Below are 16473 nucleotides of genomic sequence, written 5' to 3' on the forward strand. Positions count from 1 at the left end.
GATAATTAGAGGCTTTTTCATTTATTTGAGAATTGAGAAAATCAGTACTTCTCTATGGACCAAACATTAATTATTCTTAATACATTTTCCATTAAAAAATGAGAATGGATATAAATTCTTACAGTTGTTTTTACATCTAAAATCTCATTTTAAGTGAAAATGTTTTGAAAATTTCATTCTACAGTGAACACATATGCAGAAGTTGCATATTAAAAACAGACATTCTGATAGTTTTTAAAGAGCAGACCATGAAGAAAAGCCTGTTTAGATTTACTCAAGTTACTTCCTTAATTTAATGAACACAAAGCCTGGTTTCTATTGACAATGACTTTCTTCAGAGCATCTTTCACCTCCTTGTTCCTAAGGCTGTAGATCAAAGGGTTCAACATAGGAATGATCACTGTATAGAAGACTGAGGCCATCTTATCCGTGTCTAGGGAATGGTTTGAGCTTGGCTGTAAGTACATAAAGATAAGGGTCCCATAGAATATGGTGACCGCCAGCATGTGAGAGCCACATGTGGAGAAAGCCTTGCGCCTGCCCTCAGCTGAGCGCATCCTCAGGATGGCAGAAATAATGTACGTGTAGGAGACAAAGACGACCAGAAGGGAAGAAATGAACATGATCCCAGCACAGACAAAGATCCATAGCTGTTTGGAGTGAGTGTCTGAGCAGGTTAGCCTGAGGAGAGGCATGTCATCACAATAGAAATGATTGATGACATTGGAGTGGCAATAGGAGAGGCGAAAGGTGAGGATAGTATGAAATAATGCAACCAGGAAGCTATAGCTGTAGGGAACAACCACAAGCTGAATGCAGATTCCTGGGGACATGACAACCAGGTAGAGGAGAGGGTTACAAATGGCCACGTATCTGTCATAGGCCATGGAAGCCAGTAGCAAGCATTCAGCGGTCATGAAGGCCAGGAAACAGCCTAATTGAGCAGCACATGCATTGAAGGAGATAACATTTTGTTTGTACAAGAAATTCCCAAGCATTTTGGGTGTAATGGCAGAAGAGTAGCAAAAGTCAACAAACGCCAGGTTGCTAAGAAAGAAGTACATCGGTGTGTTGAGTCTTGAGTCTGTTCTAATGACTAGGATCAAGCCGAGGTTACCAACTACTGTGAAGAGGTAGATAGATAAGAAAACCACAAAGAAGGGCGTCTTTAATTCCTTTCGATCTGTGAGGCCCATGAGAATAAAATCCTTTATGTGGGTGCAATTTATCTGAGCCATATCTTTCCAAGGCTTCTGCATAGGAAAGCAGAGAAAAGAGTTAAATTCAAATTGCTGCTCCTATGAGTAGTAATTTTATACTTTACTGTCTTGTGAAGAGGTTTAGTTGCCAAAATAGTGATTGTTAGCATATTGTGATTCTGGGAATGAGATGGAGAACAGAAAGAAATATATGCGGGAAAGGCATATTTCACTTCTCTCAAATCCATTGTCTATAGAAAGATGGGACCCATGGAATAGTCCACATTGTTGTCCCAAAGCTGACAGAAAACTAGTTTGTATTTTTTATCTTACTTTAATAATTTGTCACTTAAAGTCCCTTCTAGGTTGCAGAATAATCTTCATAGTTATATTAACAATTCAAATACTAAAAATGGGTAGAGAGGGTACAATGAGATGTTTATTGGTCTCATTTGATCTTGCTAGACCTTTATGTAAAAACCATATTGTAATGCCCACTTTACACACGAGGAAGAGGAAACTGAAATAGTAACACCTGAAACAAAAGCAGATGACTGGTCTGAGTACAGGTAGTTTGGTTTCACACTCATATGTTTTTAACTCAGGAGACCATATCTCATCATTTTCAAATTTTGCTTTCTATCATACTGCCCACACATCATTATCTCTGAAACATGAACCTACATGATCCAAGGGAATGAACCCTCACGAATTTTACAATATATTAAGAATGAAAATAAACTGATATTTGCTTTCCAAGAGATTTGAAAATGTATGTCTCTTTATAAGTCAATTTATGTTTCTTTCAATTCTTTTTACCTCTTGTTAAGGAAATATCAATTTAAATTGTGCTTTTATATTCATCCTCATTTTCTTACTTTAGGTTGGATATTTATTTTTCTTATTCATTTTGAGTGACTTTCCTAATTGAACTATTGAACATCCAAATATAATTTATGGAAATCTATTTTAGGAAAGCATAAGAATTATAGAACTGTGTTCATACTGTTAATATTAAATGTCATCTCTCTTCTCCTTTTCTTCTCCCTCTTTCTCTCCCTCTCTCTCTGACTGTCTCTCACTCTCCCTGTCTCCCTCTTTCTCTCTCCTTCTATATCTCTGTCTCATGTTTATACCTGAGAAATGAAAACAAATCTTTCTTAGATAAACTCATACAAACTGCTTTATACACTCTGGAAATTAAACAGGGAATAAATATACAAATCTAATAAAAACTTATGTTTCTTCAAATCTTGTCCAGAGTTTACTAATAGCTCTTTTGTAGCTCTTACAACTATTATTCAACTTATCCAAAAACGCATTTTAGTTATTTTTTGTTTGTTTCAATCAGTATGCTTATTGGGAAACACTGTGTGGTAAGTAAAAACTTTTAAGAAATACTTATTTACTTTAATTTTATCATAAATAAATTGTATATTCCTTTCTAAAACATTAATATTCATGGGGTTTTAATGTCTAATTACAGCAAGATGGAAATTGAGATAAATAAGAATTAGCAACCCATCTATTACAGATATCTAATTTTCATATTAAAAATGAAAGTCAATCTAAGTAAAATGTTTTTTTAAAAGGAGAAAGGAACGAGAAAGGGAAAATAATGGGGTGCCTGGAGGCTCAGTTGATTGAGTTTCCAACTCTTGATTTTGGCTCAGGTCATGATCCCAGCATTGTGGATTGAGCTCTGAGTTGGGCTCCATGCTCAGTGCTTAAGATTCATTCTCTCTCTCTCTCTTCCTCTGCCCCTCTCCCCCCCACACTCTAAAAAGAGGGGGGGGGGAGGCAATAAAATAAAATTTTTATTTATTGGTCTGCTCATAAAAGATCTTTCTGTAGACTATTAGCTTTCAGACTCAACATTTTTGTGTCACAAACCACAGAAATAAATAGTTATTACATGATGGCAATGAAATTAATAAATATATCCAGAATGATACTCTCATTACCCGGCATGCACTTACCTTGCATGTTCTTTTGTGTTCGAATAGAAACTGTTCTACATATCAGATGAAGAGTTAATACCCAAAATCTATAAAGAACTTCTCAAACTCAACACCCGAAAAACAAAGAATCTGGTGAAGAAATGGGCAAAAGACATGAATAGACACTTCACCAAAGAAGACATCCAGATGGCCAACTGACACGTGAGAAAATGCTCCGCATCACTCATCATCAGGGAAATACAAATCAAAACCACAATGGGATACCACCTCACACCTGTCAGAATGGCTAACATTAACAACTCAGGCAACAATAGATGTTGGTGAGGATGTGGAGAAAGAGGATCTCTTTTGAATTGCTGGTGGGAATGCAAGCTGGTGCAGCCACTCTGCAAAACAGGATGGAGGTTCCTCAAAAAACTAAAAATAGAACTACCCTATGACCCCACAATTGCACTATTAGGCATTTATCCACGGGATACAGGTGTGCTGTTTCGAAGGGGCACATGCACCCAATGTTTATTGCAGCACTATCAATAATAACCAAAGTATGGAAAGAGCCCAAATGTCTATTGATGGATGAATGGATAAAGAAGATGTGGTATATATATACAATGGAGTATCACTCGGCAATCAAAAAGAATGAAATCTTGCCATTTGCAACTATGTGGATGGAACTAAAGGGTATTATGCTAAGTGAAATTAGTCAGTCAGAGAAAGACAAATATCATACGACTACACTCATATGAGTACTTTAAGACACAGAACACATGAACATAAGGGAAGGGAAGCAAAAATAATGTAAAAACAGGGAGGAGGACAAAACATAAGAGACTCTTAAATATGGAGAACAAACAGAGGGTTACTGGAGGGGTTGTGGGAGGGGGGATGGGCTAAATGGGTAAGGGACATTAACGAATATACTCCTGAAATCATTGCTGCACTATATGCTAACTAATTTGGATGTAAATTAAAAAAAAAATAGAAAAATATATAACTACAAAAATATTTTAAACAAAGAATCTGTTTTAATTAATTGAAATATTACGGTTAAGATTCTAAAAATGGAATCATGATCTACTTACTAGTAGTTACAACACAGTTCCAAAAGCTACATGCTAGCATAACACACACCATCACCAATCTCACTAATCTGAGTAGATGAGCAATTTACCTGTAAACAGATCTAAGTAACACCTCCCATCCTGATCAATAAGCAAGACTGTGCACATTCCACCCTTTTCTTGGTTATGTCCAACTCCCTTAGGAGCCTATCTCAATTAACTCATTCACTCTTTCAATAATATGTATTGAGAACCATTCATTTCCAAGCACTACTGTCTGAAAACAGAGCAGCCAAAGAATAGACAGTAGACTAGACTGGAAAGAAAGCTTTACCTCAATTTCCTTTATTTTTCTGGTCTCTTTTCTTCTCAATTGTTTTGCTTCACTACAACACACAAAATTCTGACATTTGTACAGACAAACCATTTTACTTTGTATTAAAAGTAAAGCATGAATTATATTTAAAAGTATATGTAAACTTTTATAATCTCATCCCTTAATATTTTTATAATCTCAATTCCATTCAATTCTCTCTACCAGCAGTGGACATCCATTGGTCCAGTTAATCAAACTGGTCTCCACTTGTCAATAACAGCATGCCCTTCCTTGCTTCTCTACTTTGTTCTTGCCATTTCCTGTGCAGTAAAACCTTGGTTTGCAAGCATAATTCATTCCAGAAATAGGCCTGTAATTTAAAGCACTTGTTTATCAAAGTGAATTTCCCTGTAAGAAATAATGGAAACTCAGATGATTCATTGTAAAACTCTAAAATATTCATATAAAAATGAATTACAATACTGTCATATAATACAGAATAATAAAGAAAATAAAAAATATAAAGACAAATAAACAATTAACCTGCATTTACCTTTGAAAACCTTCTTGGTTGATGTGAGGGAGATGAATGACAGGAGCGTTATTGTCTGGGACAACTTTCACTATAACTAACGGAACCACTGTTATCTATTGGCTCAATGGAATCTTTTTATTTTCCTGCAACTTTAACAAAGAACTTATCCAATGATCTAGAATGAAGCAAAACATTCCCAAGTTTAGTCTTGTATGGAAAAGCAAAGGACTGTCCATAGGTGCTTAGAAGTGACAAATATAAATACACTATTTTACATATATATATATATATATATATATATATATATAATATAAATACACTAGCGCCAGTTGTGAGCTCCATCCAACATTCTGAAAAATCACTAATTTCTTCCAGACACCAGAGCCTGAGACTGAGCATCCAAGCATGGGAGATGATCACCCACAATCCCGCAGTGAAAGAGAGAGAGAGAGAGAGAGAGAGAGAGAGAGATTGAAGATCCTTTGGCTTATTCGTGATCATGTTACTTTCAGCATCACATACTGCTTGCATTGCAAGACATCACTCATTTATCAAATTAAATTATTATAAATGTTTGCTCATCTTGTGGAACACTCACAGAACAAGTTACTTGCAATCCAAGGGTTTACTGTACTCTTCTTTACAAGAAAAATGGATGAGGAAAGGAACATTCTTTTATCCTTAATGCCTGTTGAAACGTCATCTATTCTGTGAAGAGCTACTTCCCATGTTAACATATTTCATATTTTTTTTCTAGAATCACTTGACACATAATTCATTTATAGTTCTCGCCACGTGTATAACGACCATCTGTATCCATACATCTTCCCTTTCTAGATGTTAGTTAGACATTTTAAAATTGAGAGCCATGATGGTTTTTTGTCATTTCCTAGTGCAGTCTCTTCTACATGTTAGATAATAAAGAAATAAATAGTAACATTCGGTTAACTATTTTGAGATTAATATCATAATAATTCTATTTGAATATTTCTTCCTCTTATTCTTATGTTGCAGTCATTGCTTTGGAAAATATTTCTAAAGACACACTGGTGACCTTTGTCCAATTTACTCCCCACTAATCCTGCGTGAATTCTCTAGCTATAATAAATGCAGAGACACAGTTTTGGCATAGATTATAATCTGATAAATCACGGGCCTGATTTTTCCAAATTTCTTCAGAGATTCTGAACTGAAATTTTTATTTTCTTTAATCTGAAAAGAAATTATATATATGAAATAAAATACATATAAAATATATAATCTAAAAATAAAAATATGTATAAATAAATATATATTTAAATCCAAAAAGAAACACATATAAATATAAATATAAATATAAATATAAATGTAAATGTAAATATAAATAAATCTAATGCAAAATCAGAGAAAACAGTTTACTTTTATTTTACAAAATGCACTTGTCCATCATGTTATACTCTAATTAAAAAAAATTTTCACATTTATTTATTTGAGAGAGACAGAGCATGAGTGGGGGAGGGGCAGAGAGAGAGAGAGGGAGACACAGAATCCGAGCAGGCTCCGGGCTCCCAGCTGTCGTCAGCACAGAGCCCAATGTGGGGCATGAATTCACAGACCGTGAAATCATGACCTGAGCTGAGGTCAGATGCTTAACCGACTGAGCCACCCAGGCACCCTCTACTCTATTTATTTTTTAAAATTCTTATCTTGAGCTGCTACAGGATTGTTAATAAGTCAATAAGTCAAAGCCCACCATTTTGAAATATATTCTTCTTATCTACCCAGGTAGAAGGTGCTCCTCTTTCTTCACACAATGGGTCTGAATAGCAGGTGACTGCACGCATTTATTAGTGTCTCTGTCCCAAAAGATCTTGCCTCACAGCATGATGCAAACAAGATTATTAGAAAAATTACAGTCCCTGTTCAATTGATACCTCGAGAAAGCTTTGAAGGTTTATTGATGTGATTCCCTGTTTGTAAAGAACTGCATATCTATATCTCTGCCATTAGTATAGTATTATTGCTCTAAGGTTCTCCTAACTCTTAAAATATTATGATTAGTTAATTTTTAAACATAATTTTTGTGGTAGTAGATGATTAGTGGCAATCTTTGAGATTTGCTTTAAAGGGCAAGTGTGAATTACATTTTTAAAACTCTCATAACTTCCTGTGAGATGAGTATCTATTTCCTTTAAGGGCCTCCCCCTTAATACTGTATGCACAGGGCATTTGGTAAAAGCTCTGGGCATTAGTTTCCACCCTAGTCACTTTGACCTAGATGGTGAATAAGAAATATGTTGCCAATGGTGCATGGGGAATGAAGTGTGGATATGTGAATTTTATATACTGGCTATGAATTTAAAATTTTCTCCTATCCTTTGAGCAAAAAGTTAACTATAACACTGGGCCGCGATATAATGAAGAAGGGGATGGAGTCTTACATTTCTTTTCCATGATGTATTAAAAAGACACTGTGAAGGAGAAAATATCGCAAAGGCTTAAAAATCACATGCTGCTTACATTGTGTAAATGATGATCAAGCTAGGGAAAGATCAAGATAGGAAATTGTATATGTTTGAACTACATGTTCCAGATATTAAGTAATACTTTGAATGTATACTGCCTTTTTCTTCTGCATCCCTGTTTGGGGAACACATCTGGTACAATTGGCTAAATATCCCATCTCTACTTGTGTCTTGTTATAAAATGCCGCGACTTGAGGTTTGGTATTGAGATGCTTGTCCATTATGTACAGTACAACACTTAAAAACAAACTAACAAAATCCTGAGGAGCAGTGATTCTGAACAAGGCATTCAATGCTGAATGTAATTAAAAGGACACTCTTACTAATGAATCAGAAATATTTGTTTATTTTTTAAAATGTTTATTTATTTTTGAGAGAGAGAGAAAGAGACAGAGTATGAGCAGGGAAAGGGCCGAGAGATGGGGAGACACAGAATCCGAAGAATGCTCCAGGCTCTGAGCTGTCAGCACAGAGCCAGATGCAGGGCTCGAACTCAGGAACCATGAGATCATGACCCGAACCAAAGTCGGACACTTAACTGACTGAGCCACCCAGGCATCTCTGAATCAGAAATATTCAAAGAGTATGGGGCACCTCGGTTAAGTGTCTGACTGCAGCTCAGGTCATGATCTCATGGTTCCTGAGTTCGAACCCCGCATCTGGCTCTGTACTGATAGCTCAGACCCTGGAGCCTGCTTTGGATTCTGTGTCTCCCTCTCTCTCTGCTCCTCCCCCATTCATGCGCTGTCTCTCTCTGTCTCTCAAAAATAAATAAACATTAAAAAATAAAAAGAAATATGTAAAGAGTTCAGAAATTACATTCGATTCCTCAATTCTTTTTTTTAATCTTAAAATATTGTATCAGGTAAAACAATTAAATAAAATACAACGGATAGAAGACATTTTATAAACGGTCATGGAAAACCATACCTACATTTTATGTGGGAGTCCAGAAACTTTATCCCATGAATCTTGCATGTATATTTACCCGATGGTCCTGCTTAATGTCAATCCATACCTTCCTATTCAGACTTGTAGCAATCACTGTCAGTATCCATAAGTATTTCATGGCTTAGCTCCTCCTAAGCATCCATTTCCTCACTCATGTCTCATCACAAACAAGATTTATAAGGCATAGTGTCTGCGAATAAATGTATAATAAAACCATGCTCAGTGAACAGAACTTGGCTGATCAGACAAGTGTAGTAAATTAAGGATTTCCATCTTGTAACATTAGACTAGATCAATAATATTTTAACATCAACAGTGGGTGCATACTAAAAGACTCTACATGGGACGCCTGGGTGGCTCAGTCGGTTAAGCATCTGACTCTTGATTTCGGCTCAGGTCATGATCTCATGGTTCAAGAGTTGAAGCCACTTGTCGGGCTCTATGATGACAGTGCAGAGACTGCTTGGGATTCTCTCTCTCTCTCTCTCTCTGCCTCTCCCCACTCATGTTCTATCTCTTTCTCTCAAAATAAATAAATAAACTAAAAAAAATAAATTAAAGACTACATAATTTTATTCTTCCCTATTATTTAGTGGATCTATACACTCCCATACCTAAGTTCAGGGTAATAAGAAGATTCCAAAGGACTTTGTGGTCTCCTTGCTTACTAAAGCGTCTGCTCTAGCTGTCCATTCTAAAACTAGGACCATTCATCAATAATTTTACAACAAATTAAAGGAAACAAGGGACAATGCAAAGTATCCACTAAAGGCTTTGTCACAATGTTAGTATAACTGATAAAACATTTTCGGGGAGCCTGGGTGTCTCAATTGATTAAGCATCTGACTCTTAACCTTGGCTTGGGATTCTCTCTCTGCCTCTTTCTCCCCCTACCCCACTCCCTCTCTGTCTCTGTCTCTCTCAAAATAAATAAACTTAAAAAAAAAAACCAACATTTCTCTGGGTTGCCTCATATTTCTTCTCCCCAAATTGGGTAGTTTCGAAAGAATTTAACTTAATTAGGAAGGAAATTAGTAGGGAAGAGTTTAAAAAGGATTTGGGGGGCAGGTAATCTAAGGATACCTCAATTACAATTCTTTCATGTCTATGAGTCTAATTTTGTTTTGCAGGATTGCATTTCTTTTCTTATATCATAATTCTTATGCCTAAATATTTAGTGCCTATACTTGAAGAAGATATTCAACACTGGAATTCATTTATAAGTAAAGTGAACATACCCAGAGCAGGTTAACATGATTTTCCATATACAGGCATACCTCAAAGATTTTAAAGGTTAGGTTGCACACCACTGTTATAAATAAAGTATCACAATAAAGCAAATCCAATGAATTTTTTTGTTTTCCTAAGGCATATAAAAATTACGTTTACACTATACTATAGTCTATTAAGTGTGCAATAACAGTATGTCTAAAAAACAATGTACATAATTTAAAAAACTTTATTGCTAAAATATGCTAACCATCAATGGAACTTTCAGTAATTCATAACCACTGGCCACAGATTACCATAACAAACGTTTGGAATATCACAAGAATTACCAAAATGTGCCAGAGACACAAAGTAAGCAAATGCTTTTGGAAAAACCATGCTGCTAGACTTGCTCGAGACAGGGTTGCCACAAACATTTTTAAAAACAAGAATGTCTGTGAGGTGCAATAAAGCAAAATGCAATGAAATGACAGATGCCCATATCTCTTCCAGTTTAGTTCTTTGACTATTTGTCAAGACTCATTCCTGAGGGTAAGTGTGGAAATCAGCCATAGAACTGATTAAAATATGGATTTATTGACCTTTTTCTGGTGATGCTGGTTTAATAGGTCCATAATACAATCTGGTTACCTCTATTCAAAATTGTACAATAGAGATTGGTGTATACTCACTGATCAAAAACTCTCAAAAAACAGCAAAAAAGTCTATTACAACAACAAAAATTTCCCTCTAATGATACAAGGAATTCTCACAAACATGATCCCTGGAATGTCTAATGATATCAAGTACAGGACATATATTATACACAATAAAGAAGACTGAGAGAGTAGGGAAAAAAGAAAATCCTCCAGTAAATTTATGAATCAACACGAAAATATCAATGACTGTCCTCTGGGTCTTTCACTGGAAAGTTATATAAATTATATTAATTTCATTAAAATAATTTCAATCAGGGGCGCGGGGGGGGGGGGTCAGTTGGTTAAGTGTCCGACTTCAGCTCAGGTCATGATCTCACAGCTGAGGAGTTCGTGCCCCGTGTTGGGTTCTGTGCTGACAGCTCAGAGCCTGGAGCCTGCTTCAGATTCTGTGTCTCCCTCTCTCTTTATCCCTCCCCGGCTCAAGCTCTGTCTCTCTCTTTCAAAAATAAATAAACATTAAAAAAATTAAAAATTAAAAAAAATTTTAATTAAAAATAAAATAAAATAATGTCAATCAGATTTAGTGTTCAGAATGTAAATTCATCAGTATTATATGTTTTTTTCAATCAGACAATAGTAAGGAGTTTTATTTTAAATATATTTTTCAGTTCAATTTTATTCACTTGGCTTTGAAGAGGATTTTAACTATCTGGATTATAGTTCTTCAAAATGCAGTGATCCACTATACCCCAACGTACCCAGGCACAAAGCAAAAACAGAAACCAAAGGATAAGAAGGATCAATTTACTTCTCTCAGCTGTATTTTATTACTTTGTTCAAGTTTATTTACTTTTTTTTTAAACATATGTCTCTCCCAATTCCTGGAAATATTTCTTTAAAATTTTTCTTTTAACATTTATTGATTATTGAGAGACAGAGAGACACAGAGCGTGAGCAGGGGAGGGGGAGACACAGAATCCGAAGCAGGCCCCAGGCTCTGAGCTGTCATCACAGAGACCGACTCGGGGCTTGAACTCACAAACTGTGAGATCATGACTGGAGCCGAAGTCGGTCGCCCAACTGACTGAGCCACTCAGGTGCCCCGAAATATTTCTTTTAAAATTGGGTATGAAGTTAGTGAGCAATGCTTGTTTCTGTAACAACCTCACATTTCCAAGAACTTGAGTTTACTTTTTAATTCAATGCTTCCCAAATCCTAGCTCCTTTTAATTCCTGGGATTAATTGTAAACCTATGTCAGCCACCTGTTTGCTTTCTCCAACATATGGTAACCTATTTTAACCATCTCATCATTTACCTATAGAGCTCTAAAATTACACTGATTTTAAAGAATAGCATGAAATTGTTAGAAATCTCTGTAAGGCAGCCTTCACATCCTTATTCCGCAGGCTGTAGATCATGGGATTCAACATGGGGATCACCAGTGTATAAAACACGGAAGCAATTTTATCGGTATCCAATGAGTAGTTAGTTTGAGGCTGCAAATACATGAAGAGAAGGGTCCCATAGAACACAGTGACAGCCATCATATGTGAAGCACATGTGGAAAAGGCTTTTTTCCTTCCTTCTGATGAACGCATCCTTAGAATGGACAAAACAATGTTGAAATAAGATACTACAACTATTATCAAGGATAAGACCAAATTTGTAGCTGCGGATATAAATACTATTGTCTCTGGAAGGTAAGTATCAGAGCAGGACAATGTTAACAGTGGGACAATATCACAGAAGAAATGATTGATTACATTGGAAGAGCAATAAGACAGAGAAAATATACAATATGAAACCACAATACCTGTGGAAAAGCCATAGAGGTATGTGAGGGATACCAGCAGAAGGCAGATCTGTGGAGATACCACCACCATGTAAAGCAGGGGGTTACAAATGGCCACATAGCGGTCATAAGCCATCACAGCTAACGTGAGCACCTCGGCTACAATGAAAAATAAGAACCCTCCCAATTGGGTGGCGCATTCATAGTATGAGGTGGTTTTCTTCTGTACTAAAAAATTGATCAGCATTTTAGGGGCAATGACAGTAGAATCGCCAAGATTGATGATAGCCAAATGGCGCAGGAAGAAGTACATGGGGGTTTGAAGCTGAGAGTCAACACTGGTGAGGGTGATGATGCCCAGATTCCCCGCCATGGTCAGCCCATAGATCACCAGAAAAACAAAGAAGAGTGGAATCTGGAGCTCTGGGCGGTCTGAGACTCCCATGAGAATGAACTCAGTCACCGGGGTGAGATTCCCTGGGGCCATGTAAGGGTTTGGAAACTCATCTGTTTGGAGAAGAAAAGGAGAAGTGGTTACAAACTCTAAAGATTTATTTTTTAGGACTTTCATTAGGCAGTAAGGGTAATTCCTTAGGTGAGATTTCCTGGAATGATGTATGAATCTAACTCGGTTATTGAAATCAAGGTGCTAGGACTAGTAAAGTACAGTCATTTGGAAGAGAGAAAAAGCAAGTGCAGCAAATTAAATAGATGACCCAGCTTCATTCATTATTTGAGGATTTCCTTCCTCACATTCTTATTCAGTTTTGAATATCTTATTAGCTTGCCAGTTATTTGAAGCCATGATTTCTATCTTATATGTCTCTTGAGTGTGAAAAGCCTTGAGGAATTGTATGCCTTCAAAAAATCCAATTTCTCCTTGTGATTTCTTAACCTGGGACTTGTTGCTTTATTGTAAGATTGGATGATTCTAGTCACTATCCTGCCCCATTTTCTTTATCCTATCTTTCTATAACTTCTAGCTGATGAACATTGAATTTGCAATTTCTACCATCCATATCTGTTAACTGTTTTTTCTCATTTTCCATTTTATTAACCCAGACAAAAATACTTGGAAATATGTCTTTTTTTTACGTTTATTTATTTATTTATTTATTTGATAAACACAGAGAGAGAGCATACACAAGCAGGGGAAGGACAAAGGGAGAAGGAGAGAGAGACTCCCAAGCAGGTTCCACTCTGTCCTTCCAGAGCCCAATGCAGAGCTCTACTCACAAACTGTGAGATCATGACCTGAGCCAAAATCAAGAGTTGGGTGCTTTACTGACTAAGCCACCCAGGTGCCCTGGAAATATGTCTTTTATTTTTTAGATGACTTATTTTCTCTTCAGCTTTCAGAAAATAAGACCTGTAAAAATTACAAATCTTTGTAAAACAACCCATTATGCTTTATTGGATACTATTTCTTTTTCCTTTTTTTTTCTCATAACTTTTCCTTCTTGCCTCACAAGTTATAAAGTTCCATCATGGTTATTTTTAATCAGTATTTTTAATTTATAGAATATTATAACATTATTTTAAAAACATAATATATCTGGCCTTTGTTTTTAGTTGAACTTTATCTTGACATATTTTCCTACTTTTGACATATTTCACTACTGCAATGGTAATAAACATCCTTACATTATAAAACCTCTATGATAATTTCATTGCATATATTTCCCAACGGATCAGCATGCTATTATAATATGACTGAATATTTTCCTAGAGTTGCTTGTTTCGAGAATGGTCATCTGTTCCTAACTGAGCCAATTAGAATCCCTTCCCAATTACGACTGATAGTTCCAGTGGTGGGCACCTGTCCAAAAAAGTACCATCTTGTGTTACATTCTAGAGAATCAAGACTATATCATCATATAACATAACATCCACCATTTAGCAGAAGTTTAAGTATTCTTGCACATAAACACACAAAATTAATAGCAATAGTAATAATAATAATAATAATAATAATAAAAGTGAGTAGGAGGAAATGTTTGGACATGATGGATATGGTTATGATATGTTGTGGTGATGGGTTCACTGATGTAACTTCAGACTCATCAAATTGTACCCATCAAACATGGATAAGCTTTTTGTATGTCAACCATACCTTAATAAAGTGGTCTAAAAAAAAAGACTACAGGTCGTAAATGCCTGAACTGTTAAAGCTCAAGTTGTTGACATTTTCTCTCTTACAATAGGATGGAATAGAGAACCATTCTGCAGTGAGAAAAAACGAATGAAGCAACAATACAGAAAGAATCAGAAAAAACAAGACCAGAATAACTTCTAACATTGTAGAGTATTTACTACATCATCATTCTTTTCCTGGTTTCTTTGAGCCATTTTCTTATTCAAGGGAGAGAGAGAGAGAGACTGTGAGTGGGGAAGAGGCAGACAGAGAGGGAGACAGAATCTGAAGCAGTTTCCAGGCTCTTAGCTGACAGCACAGAGCCTGACGCGGGCATCAAATTCATGGACCATGAGATCATGATCTGAGCCAAAGTTGGATGCTCAACTGACCAAGCCACCCAGGAACCCGAGCCATCTCCTTACTTATTTATTTACCAAGTATTTGTTTATTTCCTACTTGTGCAAGAGAATGTTCAATCTCCAGATAAATTACTTGTTCCTCAGTTCATGAGACTTCTATTCCAATAATAAAGAAGAGACAAAAGGCTGGTAATGGAACTCATAAATGAGATAATTGAAGGTTGTAATAAACACAATAAATAAATTGAATAGAAACATACATTAGGATAATCTGGGATGATGATATCGCATAGGATGTTAGGAGAAGGACTTTCTGAGAGAGTGACATTTGAACTGAAACCTAAAGTGTTGGAAGGAACCAACTACTTCATAGATCACAGGAAGAACATTCCAGGATTTCAGGCAGGCATGTATTTCTTGAAGATACTGCACAGGAGTAGAAAAGAACTTGTCTTCTCTGTTTACAACTTGTACTACAACTTGTTCCTGTTTATTTATTTTTTATTGATTTAGGATAGAGGTTGAGAGAGAACAAGTCAGGGAGAGGGACAGAGGGAGAGAGAGAGAGAAAATCCCACGTGGGGCTTGAACCCACGTCCCGGGGATCATGACCTGAGCTAAAATCCAGAGTCATATGCTCAACAGACTGAGCCACCCAGGTGCCCCAGTGTTTTGTTCATTTTTAAAATGGAACTTGAGGGCACCTGGGTGGCTCTGTTGGTAATGTGTCCAACTTTGGCTCAGGTCATGATTTCGTGGTTTGTGAGTAAGAGCCCTCCCATCAGGCTTTGTGCTGACAGATCAGACCCTCTCTCTCTGCCCCTCCCCTGCTCATGCTATCTCTCTCTCTCTCAAAAATAAATGAACATTTAAAAAATAAAAATAAAAAATAAAAGGGAACTTGAGGCACCAGGGTGCCTTAGTAGGTCAAGCATCCAACTCTTGACTTCAGCTCAGGTCATGATCTCACAGTTTATGCACCGTATGGAGCTCTGAGCTGACAGCACAGAGCCTGCTTGGGATTCTCTCTCCCTCCCTCCTTGCCCCTCCCCACTCAATAAATAAATACACATTTAAAAAAATGAAAAAAAAAAGAACAAAAAGTTTTAAGGTAGGTAAATAACATGATCAACTTTAAATTTAAAATGAGAACTCCTACTGACATGAAGATAATAAGTTATAGGTTTGGAAAGAGGTACACATGAATAGAAACTTAGAAAAAGAGTCAAGCATTTGTTACAAGGCTCCTGGGGATGATAATGTTGACTTGGGTTCAAGTGGAGAAGCTGGAGGTAGAGGGAAGGAGATACATTTAACAGTTGGTAGCAGAAAGAAGATGGTACCTTCAACATAATTCATATTATGTGAGACGGATATGAGGGGATAACAGATGGGGCCAGATCAGGAAAGACTTTGTGATTTTTTTTTAAGTTTTTGCTACTGGATCAACAGCCATGACATTTTTGAATATTAGAGAATGTGGTTTAAGATGGAGTGATTACAGTGGCATTTTGAATTTTTTTTTTATTGTTTATTTATTTTTGTGACAGAGAGAGACAGAGCATGAACGGGGAGGGTCAGAGAGAGAGGGAGACACAGAATCAGAAGCAGGCTCCAGGCTCTGAGCCATCAGCCCAGAGCCCGACGCGGGGCTCGAACTCACGGACCACGAGATCGTGACCTGAGCTGAAGTCGGACGCTTAACCGACTGAGCCACCCAGGCGCCCCAACAGTGGCATTTTGAACATAGTAAACTTTAGAGGCTTATGAGACATTTAAACAATAATT

At 36.6% G+C, this 16473-nt stretch overlaps 2 protein-coding genes across 2 annotated transcripts; both read right to left on the reverse strand.

Moving 5' to 3' along the window:
- Positions 1–287: 287 nt before the first annotated feature.
- On the reverse strand, positions 288–1238 carry LOC109245310 (olfactory receptor 1044). Its single transcript, XM_019412614.2, has one exon. The coding sequence runs from the start codon at positions 1236–1238 to the stop codon at positions 288–290; it is 951 nt and encodes a 316-aa protein (XP_019268159.2).
- A 10490-nt stretch (positions 1239–11728) lies between these two features.
- Positions 11729–12676, reverse strand: LOC109245309 (olfactory receptor 8J3-like). Its single transcript, XM_019412613.2, has one exon. It carries the CDS (start codon positions 12674–12676, stop codon positions 11729–11731), a length of 948 nt encoding a protein of 315 aa, XP_019268158.2.
- Positions 12677–16473: the final 3797 nt, after the last annotated feature.

The sequence above is a fragment of the Panthera pardus genome, unplaced genomic scaffold (assembly GCF_024362965.1).
Source record: "Panthera pardus isolate Hobbes unplaced genomic scaffold, ASM2436296v1 HiC_scaffold_12, whole genome shotgun sequence".
Taxonomy (NCBI): Eukaryota; Metazoa; Chordata; class Mammalia; order Carnivora; family Felidae; genus Panthera; species Panthera pardus.

Coding starts and splice junctions, on each gene's coding strand:
- LOC109245309 (XM_019412613.2), bottom strand. CDS start 12,676: ATGGCCCCAGGGAATCTCACCCCGGTGACTGAGTTCATTCTCATGGGA.
- LOC109245310 (XM_019412614.2), bottom strand. CDS start 1,238: ATGGCTCAGATAAATTGCACCCACATAAAGGATTTTATTCTCATGGGC.